General features: G+C 31.5%; 1 protein-coding gene across 7 annotated transcripts in view; it reads left to right on the top strand.

The window, feature by feature from the left end:
- Positions 1 to 2,259, top strand: part of LOC129960716 (uncharacterized) — a 65,483-nt gene extending 63,224 nt beyond the window's left edge. For all 7 annotated transcript variants that reach the window (XM_056074290.1, XM_056074295.1, XM_056074296.1 and 4 more), the window contains one exon: positions 1,700 to 2,259. In XM_056074290.1, the coding sequence (XP_055930265.1) occupies positions 1,700 to 1,852 (153 nt within the window). In that variant the 3' untranslated portion in view covers positions 1,853 to 2,259. The remainder of the gene's footprint in view (positions 1 to 1,699) is intronic.
- Positions 2,260 to 15,253: the final 12,994 nt, after the last annotated feature.

The following is a 15,253-nucleotide window of genomic DNA, read 5'->3' on the forward strand; positions in this document are numbered from 1 at the left end:
AACAACCGAACAAATTTGAAACTCGTCTGAGTTGAACGGAATAGAACTATTATATTTTTGGTTGGTTTTAAAATATGAATTTTTATATTATCGTGCATAAATGTAATTTAGAAGTTATAATAGCGATCTGCAATTTACTCTTTTGCTTTTTATTGAAATGATTTTATAACGGTGCCCTTTTCCAAAACTATCATTTTCGAAGCGAAACGTAATTTGAATAGAATTGTACTGTTATACAACTTTTTGTGCATATATTTTAATCTGGTAAATAATTTAAAAAAAACAGCAATTAATGAATCAAGCAAATTTTTCACTCAACAGTGAGGGGAGTTGCATGGGTTGACATCGGAAGAAAAAGCTGGTTGTGAAACAATTGGAATGTGATAATTTGACTGATATAAAGAGGAGCCCGCGAGAAAGCGCTTCATGGAATACGTCAGGATTAACCTCATTTGCTTTCGTCTCGTGGAATCAGGCGAATGTGTAAGGTCTCTGTTGCATTCTTTCTCAATTACCGGTACTATAGGGCCGAAGGAATTATTTGTATACAAAACCTCCTGCAGTCAAAGAAAATTCGGTATTTTTCACTCACGACTAAGTTTTGAGTGCCTGTAATCACGACCTGTGGTGCATTTGCTGTACATATTTAAATAGTCGGGTATAGGTCTTTTATGGAGAACAGGAAGTGGCTTTGCTTTAAATTTTAAAAATATCTGAAGAGTTTCAGAACTTTTTGAGCATAAAAATATGTGTGACAATCGTTCTTCTCTTGTCTAATAATCATAAACCGTGCAATAATACTTCTTAATTTTCATACGGTTTTATTTAATTTGATTTTTTTTTTTCATGCTGGTAAAGATAAAAATAGAATCGATTTTTCATGCATTTCCTGCTGTAATAGTTTTGAATTATTTTATCCGGTTTGTGTTTTCGGTGACAAAATATGTCAATATCTACATAACTTAATTACTAGTAAATCTATAATTTTAATCTTATGTTAAACTATCTGATTGCAAACTTCAAAAATATATATATAAGTTAAAATAACGAGTTATGAAATACATTCAAAGCTAAAGAGTGGAGAATAAGTTTTTAAACCTCTATTAATCTACTGAAATGTAGAGAATTTCTTAAATATGTAGATCAAAGCAAATGTTGTAAAAAAACACACGAAACAAAAGAAAAAGCACGAATATCACTATTGTATAAAAATAAAGATAAATAAGCAAACTAGAATTTAATTCATCATCTTTTTGCTTATTTATCCGCAATCTGCTTATTTATCAGTGCTTCATGTTTATGATTTTGTTTAGCATACATATTTTTGATAAGAGCCAGTTATTTTCTACATTCTAGTACACTAATAAGCGTTAATTTTTTTCTTTCTAATTATTTCTTATTTAAAACGCTGTGCAAGATGCAAATACTTAGGATAAAATGAGAGGAACACGCGAATTAAGATAAACAATGAAACATTGGACTGACATGCGGTAATCGCGAATTAACTACTGAGACGCAATTTCTACAAAGGCTCGTAAAAGGTAAGATGCAGAGGAGAGGGGGGGGGGAGTGATGTAGTGCAGGGACTTTGCATGTTGAATTATTTTCAGTTTTTTATGCATCACTTCGATTATTATATTAGTTCTTACGATTTGACGCTTGGAAAAAAACTGCTAATTGCAAAATTTCTTGCTTTCAGGTTCCTATGTCTAGGAACAGCGAAGACGCAGAAGATCTAAAACTTTCAGCCGAAGAGGTTACGAGTGCAAGCTTTCGTTTTGTGAGCAACGTGAATCGATGCGAAGTGTGTAAAGCTCATGTCGAGAAAGAGTTTCAAGAACGAAAAAACTAACACGCAATCAGCAGGAATGTTTGCAATAGAAGATGCCAATTAATTGTACCCAAAATATTTGTTTCATTTTTCTTCCAGGCATACTGGCTTTTAACAAAGCATATAATCGGTTGTTTAGATTGGTAAAGAAATTTATAGAATTCTATTAAATCTTACTTAAATTGCATCTTACTTATTAGCATGTTAATTAGAAATCAAAGAAGAATTTTATTGCAAACGAGGGCTATAATTGCATCTTAGTCCAAAATGGTAAATTAAATGATGCTCTAATTTAATGATTTTCTTGCCTCTTAAGCTGTTAAATCTCAAAGCAAGATTTTTAATCTTGCATGCTGTTTCATTTTGTTGCATTTTGTGTCTTCGTGTGAGAATTTTATTTCTCTTTTTGATAAAGAATTTTATGTAAACTATGGTTGTAATCACTCATTTTCTTTCTCTTTGACTTAAACAGACATGTAGGATAATAAATGTATTCAGGAATAGAGGATCATGTTTTAAGGCTAGTTCTACAGAAGATTTTCGTGTCTACAGGTTTGGTGCATATTAAATCTCTTAAGGGTCAAACGTCCTCGCCAGTAGCGGACTAGATCTAAAAATGAATACCAGGAAACAATGGGGGAGGGGAGTACTCACGTTCACTTTGATACAATTCAGTTTTCCCAAGAACAGAATTTTTTTTAAAAAAATGAAGCAAAGTGCCAATTTTTCCAATTATACACAAATTGAGCATCTATATATAAACCAGCAGGAGTGATATTCCCAACACTTTCTCATATACTCTCTAATAAACTTGTCGTGCCAGAGAACGCCTTCCATGGCACTGCGTACAATAGTTACGAAACATTTGGCGTGAATTCAGCAAAAATGCTGAATCTATCGTGTTATCCTTGGCGAGTTCCCTGACGACTAATCCCTAGCATGCGGATCCAAAAATCGATTTTGTGCTTTAGATACGTTTTCCTCAATCGATTGAAACAAAGATTTGGCGCGAAACTGCATTTATAATCACTAAATCTCGTACCTAATTTGATATATTTAAGTCATTTACGTTTACATGTTCCTGAAAATATACAGTGAATATGTTGTTACTTTGGGTTCAAAATTTGATAGATATCTACACTCAAGATTCAGTATACAGATTTAACATCTAATCTATCCAACTCTCCATTTTGTTGTTATCGTGTTACTTTATATTCGGACAGACGGACTTTCAACAGATTTTACACAATTTGATAGAAATCTGCAAACTTGGTGAAAAGGCCATATACCAAATTTCAACTATCTACCCCAAAGCGTTTTTGAGTTAACTTTGTCACAAACAGGCAGATAAATTTCCCAAAAATGTTTTGCAAACTCGGGGAGGTCTAAAATGCGGAAATATCGTCAATCTCGAGTTCGAATTTTTTGACGACTACAATACTTTCTCTAGACTACGTATACGAGAAAATAATAAAAAAACCTCGCATGCTGAAACAATCCATAAATATTCTTCAAACTTTTTTCACTAATTTGAGCATAGGAAAGGTTTGGTCATAATTAATGAAACTGCTAATTTTTATTAACCAAAACTAAATTTATTTTATATACGGAAGTATTGCAGATGTTTCAAATCATTTTATTTGCGTGTTTCCGAGATGCCACTCGCTGTGTTTTGTCAAATTTGATTATTTTTTAAATAACTTATAGAAAATTAGTTTTCTGCTTATTTAAAAAAGTTTGGTACTACGTTTTCTGAAACTGAGATTTAAAAATTATTTGTAAATATTTCAACTAAAAATGTGTCTGTTAAAAGGATTTGGGATAGAGTAATTAGTTTTATATAAAAATGTTTTATAGTATTTTTATGTAAGCTATTATATTTTTAAAAAAATGAGTTGATTTGCGTGATTGTTGGAAATGGCTATTATGCAAATAAAAATATATTAAGTGGGACATTTACACTACATACCCGGCCTTCAATTGATTTGACGAAATAACTTTGGCTTCGTTATAAGTCTTTAAAATTTTGCATACAAATATATTGAAAAATTAGGAAGGCGCAAGTGAAAATTTTAATTGAAAAAAATGGTCCTTTTTCACTGGAAATAATACTTGTGTTTAATTTCATTTAAATCGCTTATGCAAATATTAGATTCCCTCAGGAAAGTATTTTTAAACGTCAAATTGTAAAAAACACTAAAGATTCTTATTTTCATAGCCTTTTATCCTGTATGTGAACATGAACCTCCCTAATGGAGGCGAATCCCATGACATAGCATACTTAACAATTTTAATGTTTAAATGATTTATTTCAAATCGCCCATAATTTGAGGAAATGTAATTTCACTTTCTAATGTGTCAAGTAAATTGTACATTAACAGAATCATTCTTCCTTATCTTTCAATAATGGAAGAAATTTGATTAAATATTTGTCTCCGTTAATAAAAGGAAAAGTGTGCGCGTGCGCGCACCGTTGCATCTAGAGTTGCAGAATTTGACAGATATATTTTGCGCATCTCGATGGGATTTTTTTAATTAAAAATTCAGTGAATTTAAACATTCCTTCCCGTAATTATAGAAAATATTACAGCACAAAAAGAAATTATATTTTAAAATGTTAAACTTTTCAATGATGCTAATTCAATTCCTGTCGCTACACTCGCAAATGAGCAGTACATTTTTTAAACCGACTGTTGACACAGAAAGAGCACCAGTCTTTCCCATGTCCTCGAATCCCGAGGTGCTGAATTCAAAACCTTCATGCTGAAATGCGTTAGACCCTTAAAAGTCGTAATTCGAGCACTTCCTTCCTGCAGTCCTATTGAAGAAATAAAAGCAGACTTTGAAAAGGAAGGTTTTTGAGTAGTTAGTGTTACTAAATTAGCTAAATTTCTGAAGAAGTCCCCAATGCCGTTATTTTGTTTGCAAATCTCAAACGGCCCTCTGACTGCCCTAATTTATATCATCTCTGAGATGTTTCATACAAAAATCTCGATTGAAAGATAGAGGAAGAAAGGGGCCATCTCAATGCTGGTGGTGTAGGGAATTTTGCCAGTTTTAAAGCATGCGAGCTTTCGTGGAAATGTCAAGTGTGGCAGATCTCATAATGCTAAGGAATGTTCTTTAACTTGCAAGAACAAACTTAAGTGTGCAAACTGTGCAGGCGATGATGCTGCGAATTGGCACCAATGCCCCCGCTTTCCTAAGGAGGACGGACGAAATTTCGTCACCCGTGATTTCCAAAATTCCCACCAACCTAACAGATCGATTTAGGATCTTTCCAGGAAGCGTCAACCTCTTAATAAACCGGGAAGTTCACGAAAAAGTGTCATATATTAGTATTCTGGCAAACTCGGAGACATAATTCCCGTCTTTTACTGTACCAAAGAAGCAAAAATCTCCCTCACCTGTTGTTGCTATTCCAAAAAAGTCTGGCCCAGAGGGTGCTATAAATTCCAAAATTTTCACCGACAATTTTTCAGACCTAGCCATGTTAATGAGAGAAGATTGGTGCGACGCACCTCTTCTACTCCAAGCCCTTAAGGGTGCCGTATAAACGCCACCTACAATTTTCAAACGTAATGTCGTCCTATGGAGAATAATATTTCAAGCTTGTTTTACTATTGCGTTTCTTTTTTCTTTCTTTTTTATTATGAAGGAGATTAACTGCAGTCGGTAGAAGGAATAAAAACAGATTTCTTCCAAAGTTTTTTTTTTTTTTTCGGACTTCTCAATGTATTTTTAAATATTAAAAGTCGCAAAACTTTTAACTTTACCATTTTTAAACAATTTTAGAAAAAAATTCTATCATAAAAAAATAAATAGCAAGGCAGAAACATTCGTTTTGATATCTACTTTCCAATGCATATTTTATTTAGTTACTTTTATGTATATTTGTATTTAAATTATTTTTCATGCTCACCTTTCTTAAATATTGAGAGAAATAATTTGTTTACCATTTTAATATAATGAAAATTTTAAGCAACATTGTCCCTCATTGTAGGTGAAAAAAATAAGTATTTCATTTTATTGTTGATTCCAATATTACAAAATTGTTAATTCGTATGGGGAGAGATATAAAAAAAAAATTAAAATTTTACATTTGGTCGTACATACTTATGTAGTTGTAACTTAACTCCCGCGCATCACAATAAAAAAAATCCCTGAATGTGCTTGGGAAGGGGACTGTCCTTTTTTTTTTTTTTTTGCAATAGTTTAATTTTGTTCATAAAAGAAGTTCACAGAAGTTCATAAAAAAAATCATCAGAACAGGAGTTTCACAAAATACGTCAGTAATTCCTAATTTCTCTTTAGTTGTTCGATACAGAAGCTGCAGTGTTAGAAAAGGCAATTACTGAACAAAAGAAACCGGTTTGTTGTGGACAGAGGAACATAATGGTTATCTGAGTGCCACAAGGCGTAAAGCGTCAAAATGCATCTCCGCTTTTAATTTTGAATTGTTCTTATTTAAACAAGTATTAAATCGGAAAGATAAAATTGAAATTTTTAAAATTAAAGGAAGTGAAGTTTTTTCAACAAAATATTAACCTTTGAGGAAATTTTGACTGCTGAAATGCAGAAATTTCAAAGAAATTGTTGGTGTGATGTGAAGCTGGAGATTTTGGGTGATCCCATTACGCATGCCTAGATAAAATTGCTGTAAATTGAGCATATTAATGAACTGGAGTGAACATTTTCAGAATTTGTCTAATTTAATGATTATAGATTCCACAACAGAGCGCGAAATTAATCAATATAGCAGTTCATAAGTTATCTATACGTGCGTAAGTTCAAGTCATAACTCGGTCCAGATTGGCATCGATCATGCTCAGCTTGCGGCGTATTTTAACAGATGGAAAATTCTCTAATACTTGATTAAATATGGTTCTTGGTCTCTAGCTAGAACTTATAATAAATGGACCATATGCTGGACATAACAATTGTAACAATGCATTGCGAATCTGGGGCAATTTTTCAAAAAAAAAAAAAAAAAAATATTTTGGAAACTTTTTCATATGATCCAAAACAAGTTTAATTTTAAGATCAATATGTGTGATTTTTCCAATATACATAAAAAAGAATGTCAACGATTGATTCTCTGTCTTAAGACTCCAGACAACATATTGGCTTTCTTTTTTTAAAAATTCAGTAATTGAGGCTACTTTGTTGAGTTCTTTTGTGAATGCTTTGTTTATATAATATTGAATTTATATGATCTAATAAATAGGTTTATCTAATTGTCCGAATTTCTATATCTATCAATAAATGGATATTACTTTCTTGTATAGGAAATATAGATAAAGTATAGTAATCGTCAAAAAATTCGAATTCGAGGTTTTGACGAATTTTCACGTCCACGGAAAGGAGCAGAAAACAGGAAAAAATAATTCGTGATCCAACAAAAAATGGAAACAAAATTGAGTTTCTTTAAATTGTTTATTATCAGAACTGTTTATCCGGACATCCTAGATCGATGAAAATTTGAGATCCTTCAGCGATGATAGAGGCCCAAAAGAGAAAAGAAAAAAAAAAAAAAAAAAGAGAGAGAGAGAGAGCAGAATGTTTCCTAGCTTTTTATTTTTCCTCTGGATATTTTTATAGCTGTTCTTTTTTTATATATAATTCAGAAATCGGTGCTATTTTGTCTGCGTTTTTTTGTAAATATTTCATTTTTAATCTTACATTTATGAGATCTTATTCGTTTATCTTTTTCATATATCTTGTAATAAATGATAATTAGATAGAAAATAGAAATAATAATAGAATTAATAGAAACTTAATAGAAAAGTAATATTTTTATCAGAAAAATAATTAGCGAAATTAAATTCATTTAAAGTGAAGTAAGATATAAGAAAATCTGCATCCTCTTTTATTTACTAAAATTAGAATAATCTGATGTTTCTGACTTAGTTTTCTTTAAAACCGCTATTATAAAAAGAAATGTGTGTGTGTGTATGTTACAATAGTTCGCTAAGCAATATCTTAATCAAAAAGTTAAAAAAAAATTGTAGGAAATCATTATTTTTTTTTCGTGTTAGTGATTAATACAATTTGATAAATTCATCTTTTTTTCTGGCTCTGATTTTGCTAACGTTCAGCAAGTTCCGGCAACTCCGTGTATGTACTGCTAGTAGTTTAGAAGCTATTTTAGAAATCTTAAATAACGCTTTCAGAGAGATTTCCACGCATCGTTATTAGATTAAAATTGCAACAGCAACATGATAACAGCAATTATTTTTTTTAAATATGTGTTAGCACTTCTGTACCAATATCTTTCACTAATATTCTTTCCTCCTATTCGTGTATCTACATTGATTATACTGAGGTAATCAGAAAAAAAATTGTTTAATGGAAAAAGGAAAAATAAATAGAAATGCTCACAATGTCATTTCCAAGATTTAAAACAAATATATATATAATATATATATTAAAAGCATTAAAGTGCATGCAGCTTCAGGAATTTTCTAATCAATTTTTATATGATGCTGCAATTAAAAGTTTCTATTCCTTTATTCATTCATTTTTATTTTTATTTTTTTTACTGTCAAGCAATCAATCGTTTAATCTAGAGTCGCCAAACTTGGCACATATATACACGGAAGTGCGCATTCCCACCCTTCAAAGAGATTTAAAAATTAAATGAAATTTCTGCGTTTCCGAAAATATTTCAGCACAGAAAGTTTTTACATCATTTTTAAATTCAAAGAATTATCTTATTAAAAATGTCACATTTTGCCGTACAATTTTTTTCATATTTTTAATCTAATATTTAAAATTATTTTAAACGTATCTTACAACAATATATTGTTGAAATGAAACAATTCTCTTTCATTGTTGCTATCAATATTTCATCTTGACTTTTTTTCTTTCGTTGATGATGAAATTATGAAGAAACGGTTTATTTTTGCATAATGAGTAGATTTCTATATAAAAATATGCTTTTAATATATTTTTTGAAATTTATACTTACAATTGAGGTTTAACTTCATAAGTATGCCACAGTGAAATTTTTATAAAGTGTATCCAGGTTTAAAACCTATTACTTCTTAATGTTATAAATTGGATCTATAAGAATTAATGTTAATGAAATTAATATTAGATAAGAATATATTCTGTAATACGCATAAACAATGCTGAACGATTCTCTATTTTCTGTTCTTTAAGAAAGTTTCTGTATTATTTAAAGTTTAAAGACTTCCGTTTTACAAGTTCTTATTTTAGTTGAGATTACTGAAAATTAGAGAGATGCATTGCACAAAATGCGGAACGGTATAAAGTTTTTAAAATAGTAGTAAATGTTACATGTTTGTTGGATTTGAAGTTTAAATATACTCTTGTGAGTAAGCGAGCCCATTTACTAAACAGAATAAAGTTGGATTTCCCCTTGGACACTTCTAAATTATTTATGTCAGCCTAGGATATGAATTGTGCTATTGATTCTTGGGTATTTTGTCTTATATTTTCTTTTGTTTTGGCTTTAATAACCAGAACAAAATCATCGGCGAATGCTTGGATAGTTGTGTGGGCAGGCCAGATTTTATTAAGCAGATCGTTCGCCACCAAGTTCCATAGAGCTGGACCATTGCACGATCCTTCGGGGCAGCCTTGCCTCTGTTCTGTTATGGACTAGCCTTCTTGTATGTTGAGGATTATTTTTCTGGCATGTAGCAAGTTTTCGAAGATGTTTCTTAAATTTTGGGAACATTGGAGTTTTACTAGATATTTGACTATTGAATGGTATTCGATATTATCAAATGCCCCTTTGATGTTCACTGAAAAAACCAGAATATTGTTTTTTTCCCTTCATAAATTTTTCTACAAGTTTTTTAAGAGCAGCATCTACGGATTTTCCTTCCCGGAATCCAAACCGGCTATTGTTGATTAGTTTATTTGATTCTAAAAAATAAGACGCTGTGTGAGTAATTTTTTTAGAACTTTTCCTATAGTAGGTAATAGAGGGTAGTAGTAGGTAATATTCCCCTGCACTCGATCCACCTTACTCAATGCTGTGCAAGCTTAGAGATTTTATACAGTGATATATTTTAAAGTATTTTTTTGAAGAAAACATGAAAATAGTACTAAAATCGCCAAGATTTTGTCGCGAATGCATGCTGCATTCACTTTTTTACTTAAATATTGGTGAGAGGAAAGCATAAACGTTGACATCTATAGGCGATCAAAACAGTTACGACGGAGAGCTAAAACTGACCTTTAAAAATAAAAGAAGAAAAAATTAGTTTAAATTCAGATAAACTTTCAAATGCAATTGTCTTTTACTTTTGATCTTTCATTGATGGAACATCTTTTACTCGAGGTAGAATTAAAAAAAAAAAAAAGTAAGAGAGGGAGATGCGAGATAATTTCTTGATTTCAAATGTCCATTAAGCCTAACTCAATGAAGTTCCATTAAGTAGCGCAAAACTCGCTTTGAACCAGAGGTGGCAGCAGAAATTTGCCGACGGGGGGGCAAGGCAAATCCGACAGGGGGGCAAGCACAATATCTCTAATTTGGCTTCAAAATAACTCATAATAATTAATTTTACATTTAATTAAGGAAAATTAAGTAGTATTTAATTTCTTTTTTATTCAGATGCTGATTTTTTTTTTCATTGTTAAAACTTTATAAAAGTATTTGTAAAAAAAGGCTCTCAGTTTCTTTTACTAACCATAAAAAATTGTCAATATTTGAGTCTATTTTTTTATGAGACTCTTGAAATTTAATTTATCTGTGATTTAATTTTAGAAAAAATATTGTTATATTCCATTCTAGATTATAGTCGAATAAATAGTAGTAGAAGATAGAAACACAGATTGCACCAGAATAACGTGTCATGCTAAATTTTATATAGCTTCATTTTAAATATCAGAAGCTATATAAAATGAATGTTGAAACAAAAAGTTTTATAAAAGAAACTTTTTTAGAAATCCAGAAAAAATATTCGATGTTTTCACCGAAAACCGATTTTTCTGCTTAGTCCCCCACCTAAAATATTTATTAAGTAAGTATTGCAACAACGAGCAAGAATTAAGATCCGTTTCAAATCCGAGGAGAATAAATCCGTGTACTCAACAAAAATTTACTATAGTTCGAACACGAACAAACATAGAATGCAGAAAAGATGCAATATATTGTTTTTAAAGAAGGCCTGAGAAAATATTTTGTAAATATATGTACAAACTTACTATTTTATGTAAGATATATTCCTATGAAAAATGGACTGCTTAAACGTTAGATCCCCCTTGTATTTATTTTTCTGTATATATTTAGGCTTAAAAAAAACCAATGCATTTTATTTGAAAAAACAACAACTTAGATATTGAACAGGAATCCACCATTTTTAGGTATACGTTCTTATCGTTAAGTACTTTCTTAACTCAAAGTTATTGAAGCTCATATTCTCACCAACAGGTGAGTTTTATCCCCGCAGTTGCATGCATTGGTTTTTCTTAACCCTTCATATACAACGGCGAGTCTAACTCGAGTATGGAATTATTTAATTTTTAATTTTAAATCTGAATAATAAAGTGAAAGTATTAAGTAATTTAAAACGCAAATATCACTTGAAAACGCATCATTACCTCAAATGCCCTTATATATTTTTTCTGGGGATTGAGATAACCATAATTGTCCCAAATAAGATCTGCCATCTAATTAGGAAATTAAGTAAATTCGTATGTTAAGGGGTTAGAATGTTATTTACAATATATGAATTTACAATGTATGAATATTCTAAGATTAACTATTTTAATCGTCTTTTTATCAAGACATCTTTATTCAAAGTCTATTAAAAATTTAGTAGCATCTGAAGTTATATACTTTTTGCCGAGAATAGTAATTGAAAGAAAAATATATGTAAATGATATATTCTCCGATTACATAATCATAATATTAAATGCAGAGTTTGAAGCATTTAGGTAGTAATTTATTTTTTAAAAAATTAGTGCATACTTGGATAAATTCTTTTAGTGTAGCTAAAAAGTTACCACACCAAAAATATTTTTTTGTGTCGTCAACTGCAGTCGGTAATATTTCTTTAGTGTAGTAATTGTAGCCTGATAAATTAGATTTCAAAAGAAAACAGATATTTTACTGTTAAATGAATTTAATTTAAAATTATACAATTTGCTTACAGCAGTGATTTATAATGAATTCACATAATTTGGCTACAGCAAAATAATTTTTCATAGCATGCATACTCACTAGAATGTCAAAAGAAAACAGTGTTTTTTTTTTTAAATTTAGTTTAACCATTAACTAGATTTTAGTCAGGCAATTCTCATAGTGAAATGAATAAAATAAATTTATCAATTCGTTACCGAGGAAGTAATTATATGAATAAGATGACGATTAATTTTAGAACTTGGATTTGAATTATGAATTATGGAAAACAACTCTATCGTCCTATTCATGAATACTATAAAAATACCTCTATTAAGTCCACTTAGGTAATCGAAGTGCCCGATGAAAGTAATTTTTTTTCCCATAATCTATAAAATGATATGCTATGATAAAATCTTAGCCGAAGAATAAAAGATTAGTCGGAAAAAATGTGACGTCGTATTCATTTGCCAAATTATCGATTATTCTGCTAAAAATAGTATAAATTATACGCTGAATGAACATTATGACATTTAAATAAAATGATTGAGAATTTGGACTCGTCGACATCCATTCGCATTGAATTCTTAGTCAACCGATCAAAATTTTTTGGCAAAATGCGACATGTCTTATGATTTATACACATGTCGTCTTGTCGGTTATATTGCCAAAAGTAGTGCAAATTAAAAGCTTGATGAACGACATTTGAATCAAATGTCTGAAAATCTGTGGATATATTCTTCGACATTCATCACATTTAGTTCATAGTCGGCAGCCCAAAAGTTATAGGCAGAATGCGGTATCTTATTCAGTTGTCGGATGCACCGACAAATCTAGTGCAAATTATAAGCTAAGTGAACGACATTTCAATCAAATGTCTGAAAATCTGCAGATTTAACATCTTCGGCACTCACCGCATTGAGTTTAGTCGACCCACTAAAAATTGCTAGGACAATGAGAATACCTCCTTGTTCGATATCTTATTCACTTGTTTCTTTGTCAGTTAAATTGCCAAAAGTAGTAGAAATTATAAGCTTAATGAAAGACATTTGAATCAGATGTCTGAAAATCTGCGAACTTAATGTCTTCGACATCCATTACATTCAGTACTCCGTTCGGTCTATCAAAAATTGTCCGCAAAATATGGCATATTATTGACCTACCGCCCTAACGATTATTGACCACCCGTCCAATTGATTTTGTCAAATATAGCCAAAACACTTTAGTCATTACTTGGATATTTCGATTGTTTACAATATATTAATTTTAAGATGGATTTTAAATAATCATATTCGATAATGCTCAACTCTCTACAACCATTATGAAATGGTGAACACTTTTGCCGACGAAAATCTGAATTTCTCGCCGACGGGGGGGGGGGGCAAGAGGCTGCCGACAGGGGGGAAATTGCCCCCCTTGCCCCCCTGCTATCGCCGCCTCTGCTTTGAACGAGTTTTTCTAAAATTTTTAATTTTCAAAAAAAATTTCATAGAATTGAGGATGATTTTTTTAGGCAGATATATTATTTACAAACTTCCAAAGAATATTCGCATACTTTCAACAAATTTGAAAGAGAGCAGAGTAAAAATATTGCTAACAGTAAACAGCAGCAGTCAATTCTTTGTGTTTCATGACAGAAAAACAGTAGGAAAAACAATGATGCGGCCATTGACCTAGTTCTATATGGTTTGAAAAACTATCGCTTGGAACAGTCATAACACTGGTCCAAACGGCAATAAATTGTTTTATTTACTCTCAGAACAGGACGATAAATTATCACGATACCGCTGCCTTAAAATGAATGCCTTTCAGCTCTCAAGTTAAGAGTAAATTCACCAGGAAATTTCTCCACCAACTGGGAGAACTTCCGGCATATCCTAAATTCAAAACCCTTACCCCCTTTCAAAATTAATAGCAATAATGACGCTGTAAATACAGTTGGTTGCTTAGGAAAAATTCTGAAAGAGGCCCTCACAGATGCCTTGTAACAAAAAATTAATAAACCTTCCGTGAAATTTCTTTTCAAAATTCAAACCATAATTAAACTGCGAAATTATTTGAGAAGAGTTTGGCAACACTCTCGTGATCCTCGAATGAGAAGAGAAATTCGAGAAGTCCAGGATGAGGTAAAAGAGTTAAAATTAGGTCACTTTGAATGGCTTGGCTCGCTACTGATCTATCATTCACATTTAGTACCCCCGAGATGTGCTCCGCGTTTCCTACGCAGTATTTGCAATATTTCTCCCTTGAGAGGAGCAGAGGGGAGACTCGCCCTGGTCTCCATTGTGAAAGCGGATGCCTTCAAAAAGATTTTGAACCGCACTCTGATGAGTTCCTCTCCAACCCCTCTTTGAAGCAGAGCAGCTGGAAGATTTCTTTTCAACACACATCACTTTTGCATCATTTCAGTCGGAAGGAAGATGAAAGGCCGTAGAGCCTAGGAGCTTCGAAAAAAATAAACCCTACATCATTGGCATTGGCGAATTACCTCATTCTGGGCCTCTGAGAAAACAATAAAATCGATAGAATATATGTTCATTGAGACCGCCCCGCCTCGTTTCAGTTCGGCTGACTGCGACCTTCGTTTGACCTTACGAAGGTCGTTGGCCGACTGTGTTTATGGAAAATCTCACGCCGAACAAGTCACCAGGATTGGATCAAATTAGTAATCGCATGATTAAAAATCTCCCATCAAGATTTTTGTATTTAACTTTTTTACTAAATAGATTATTACAAATGTGTCACTTCCCCGAACAAAGGCAACGGCTGCAATTTTCCGACTGGGTGGCAAAGTTATTAACTAACTAATGCAACCTTTTTTTTTATTAAAAAAATTTACTACTGGCCCCCCTTATAAGAAAATAAGTTTATTTCACAAAAGTATGAACGCACTCGGGGAATGTAGACTGATACAAATTTCTAAAAATATCTACTAAATGCGATAATTTATCTTCTTATAAACTTAAGGAAGATTTTAAAGCTCTCTGCTAATTTTTGTAAATTCAGCATTGAATTCACCTATTCACCACGTGGAAAATTAACTCTCTCCGTTCCCGAAAGATTTACATCGGAGGAGACCAGTGCTAATGTTAAGAACACATTTGAAAAAAATGTACATATTTTTAAAGTATTTGCGATTCTGCAATTAAAGTTATAAAAAAACTAAACTAAAACTCCTAATTACATTAATTTCTTAATATGCATAAAAAATTCAACAGTTTTATTGATTTTAATACGAGAAATATTTTTTTCAAAACTTGTCAGCAATTACAGCTAGGCCTGGATATAGAGCAAATCCGGATTGTTTTTTTTTTTTTTTTTTT

Source organism: Argiope bruennichi, chromosome X2 (genome assembly GCF_947563725.1).
Source record: "Argiope bruennichi chromosome X2, qqArgBrue1.1, whole genome shotgun sequence".
Lineage (NCBI taxonomy): Eukaryota > Metazoa > Arthropoda > Arachnida > Araneae > Araneidae > Argiope > Argiope bruennichi.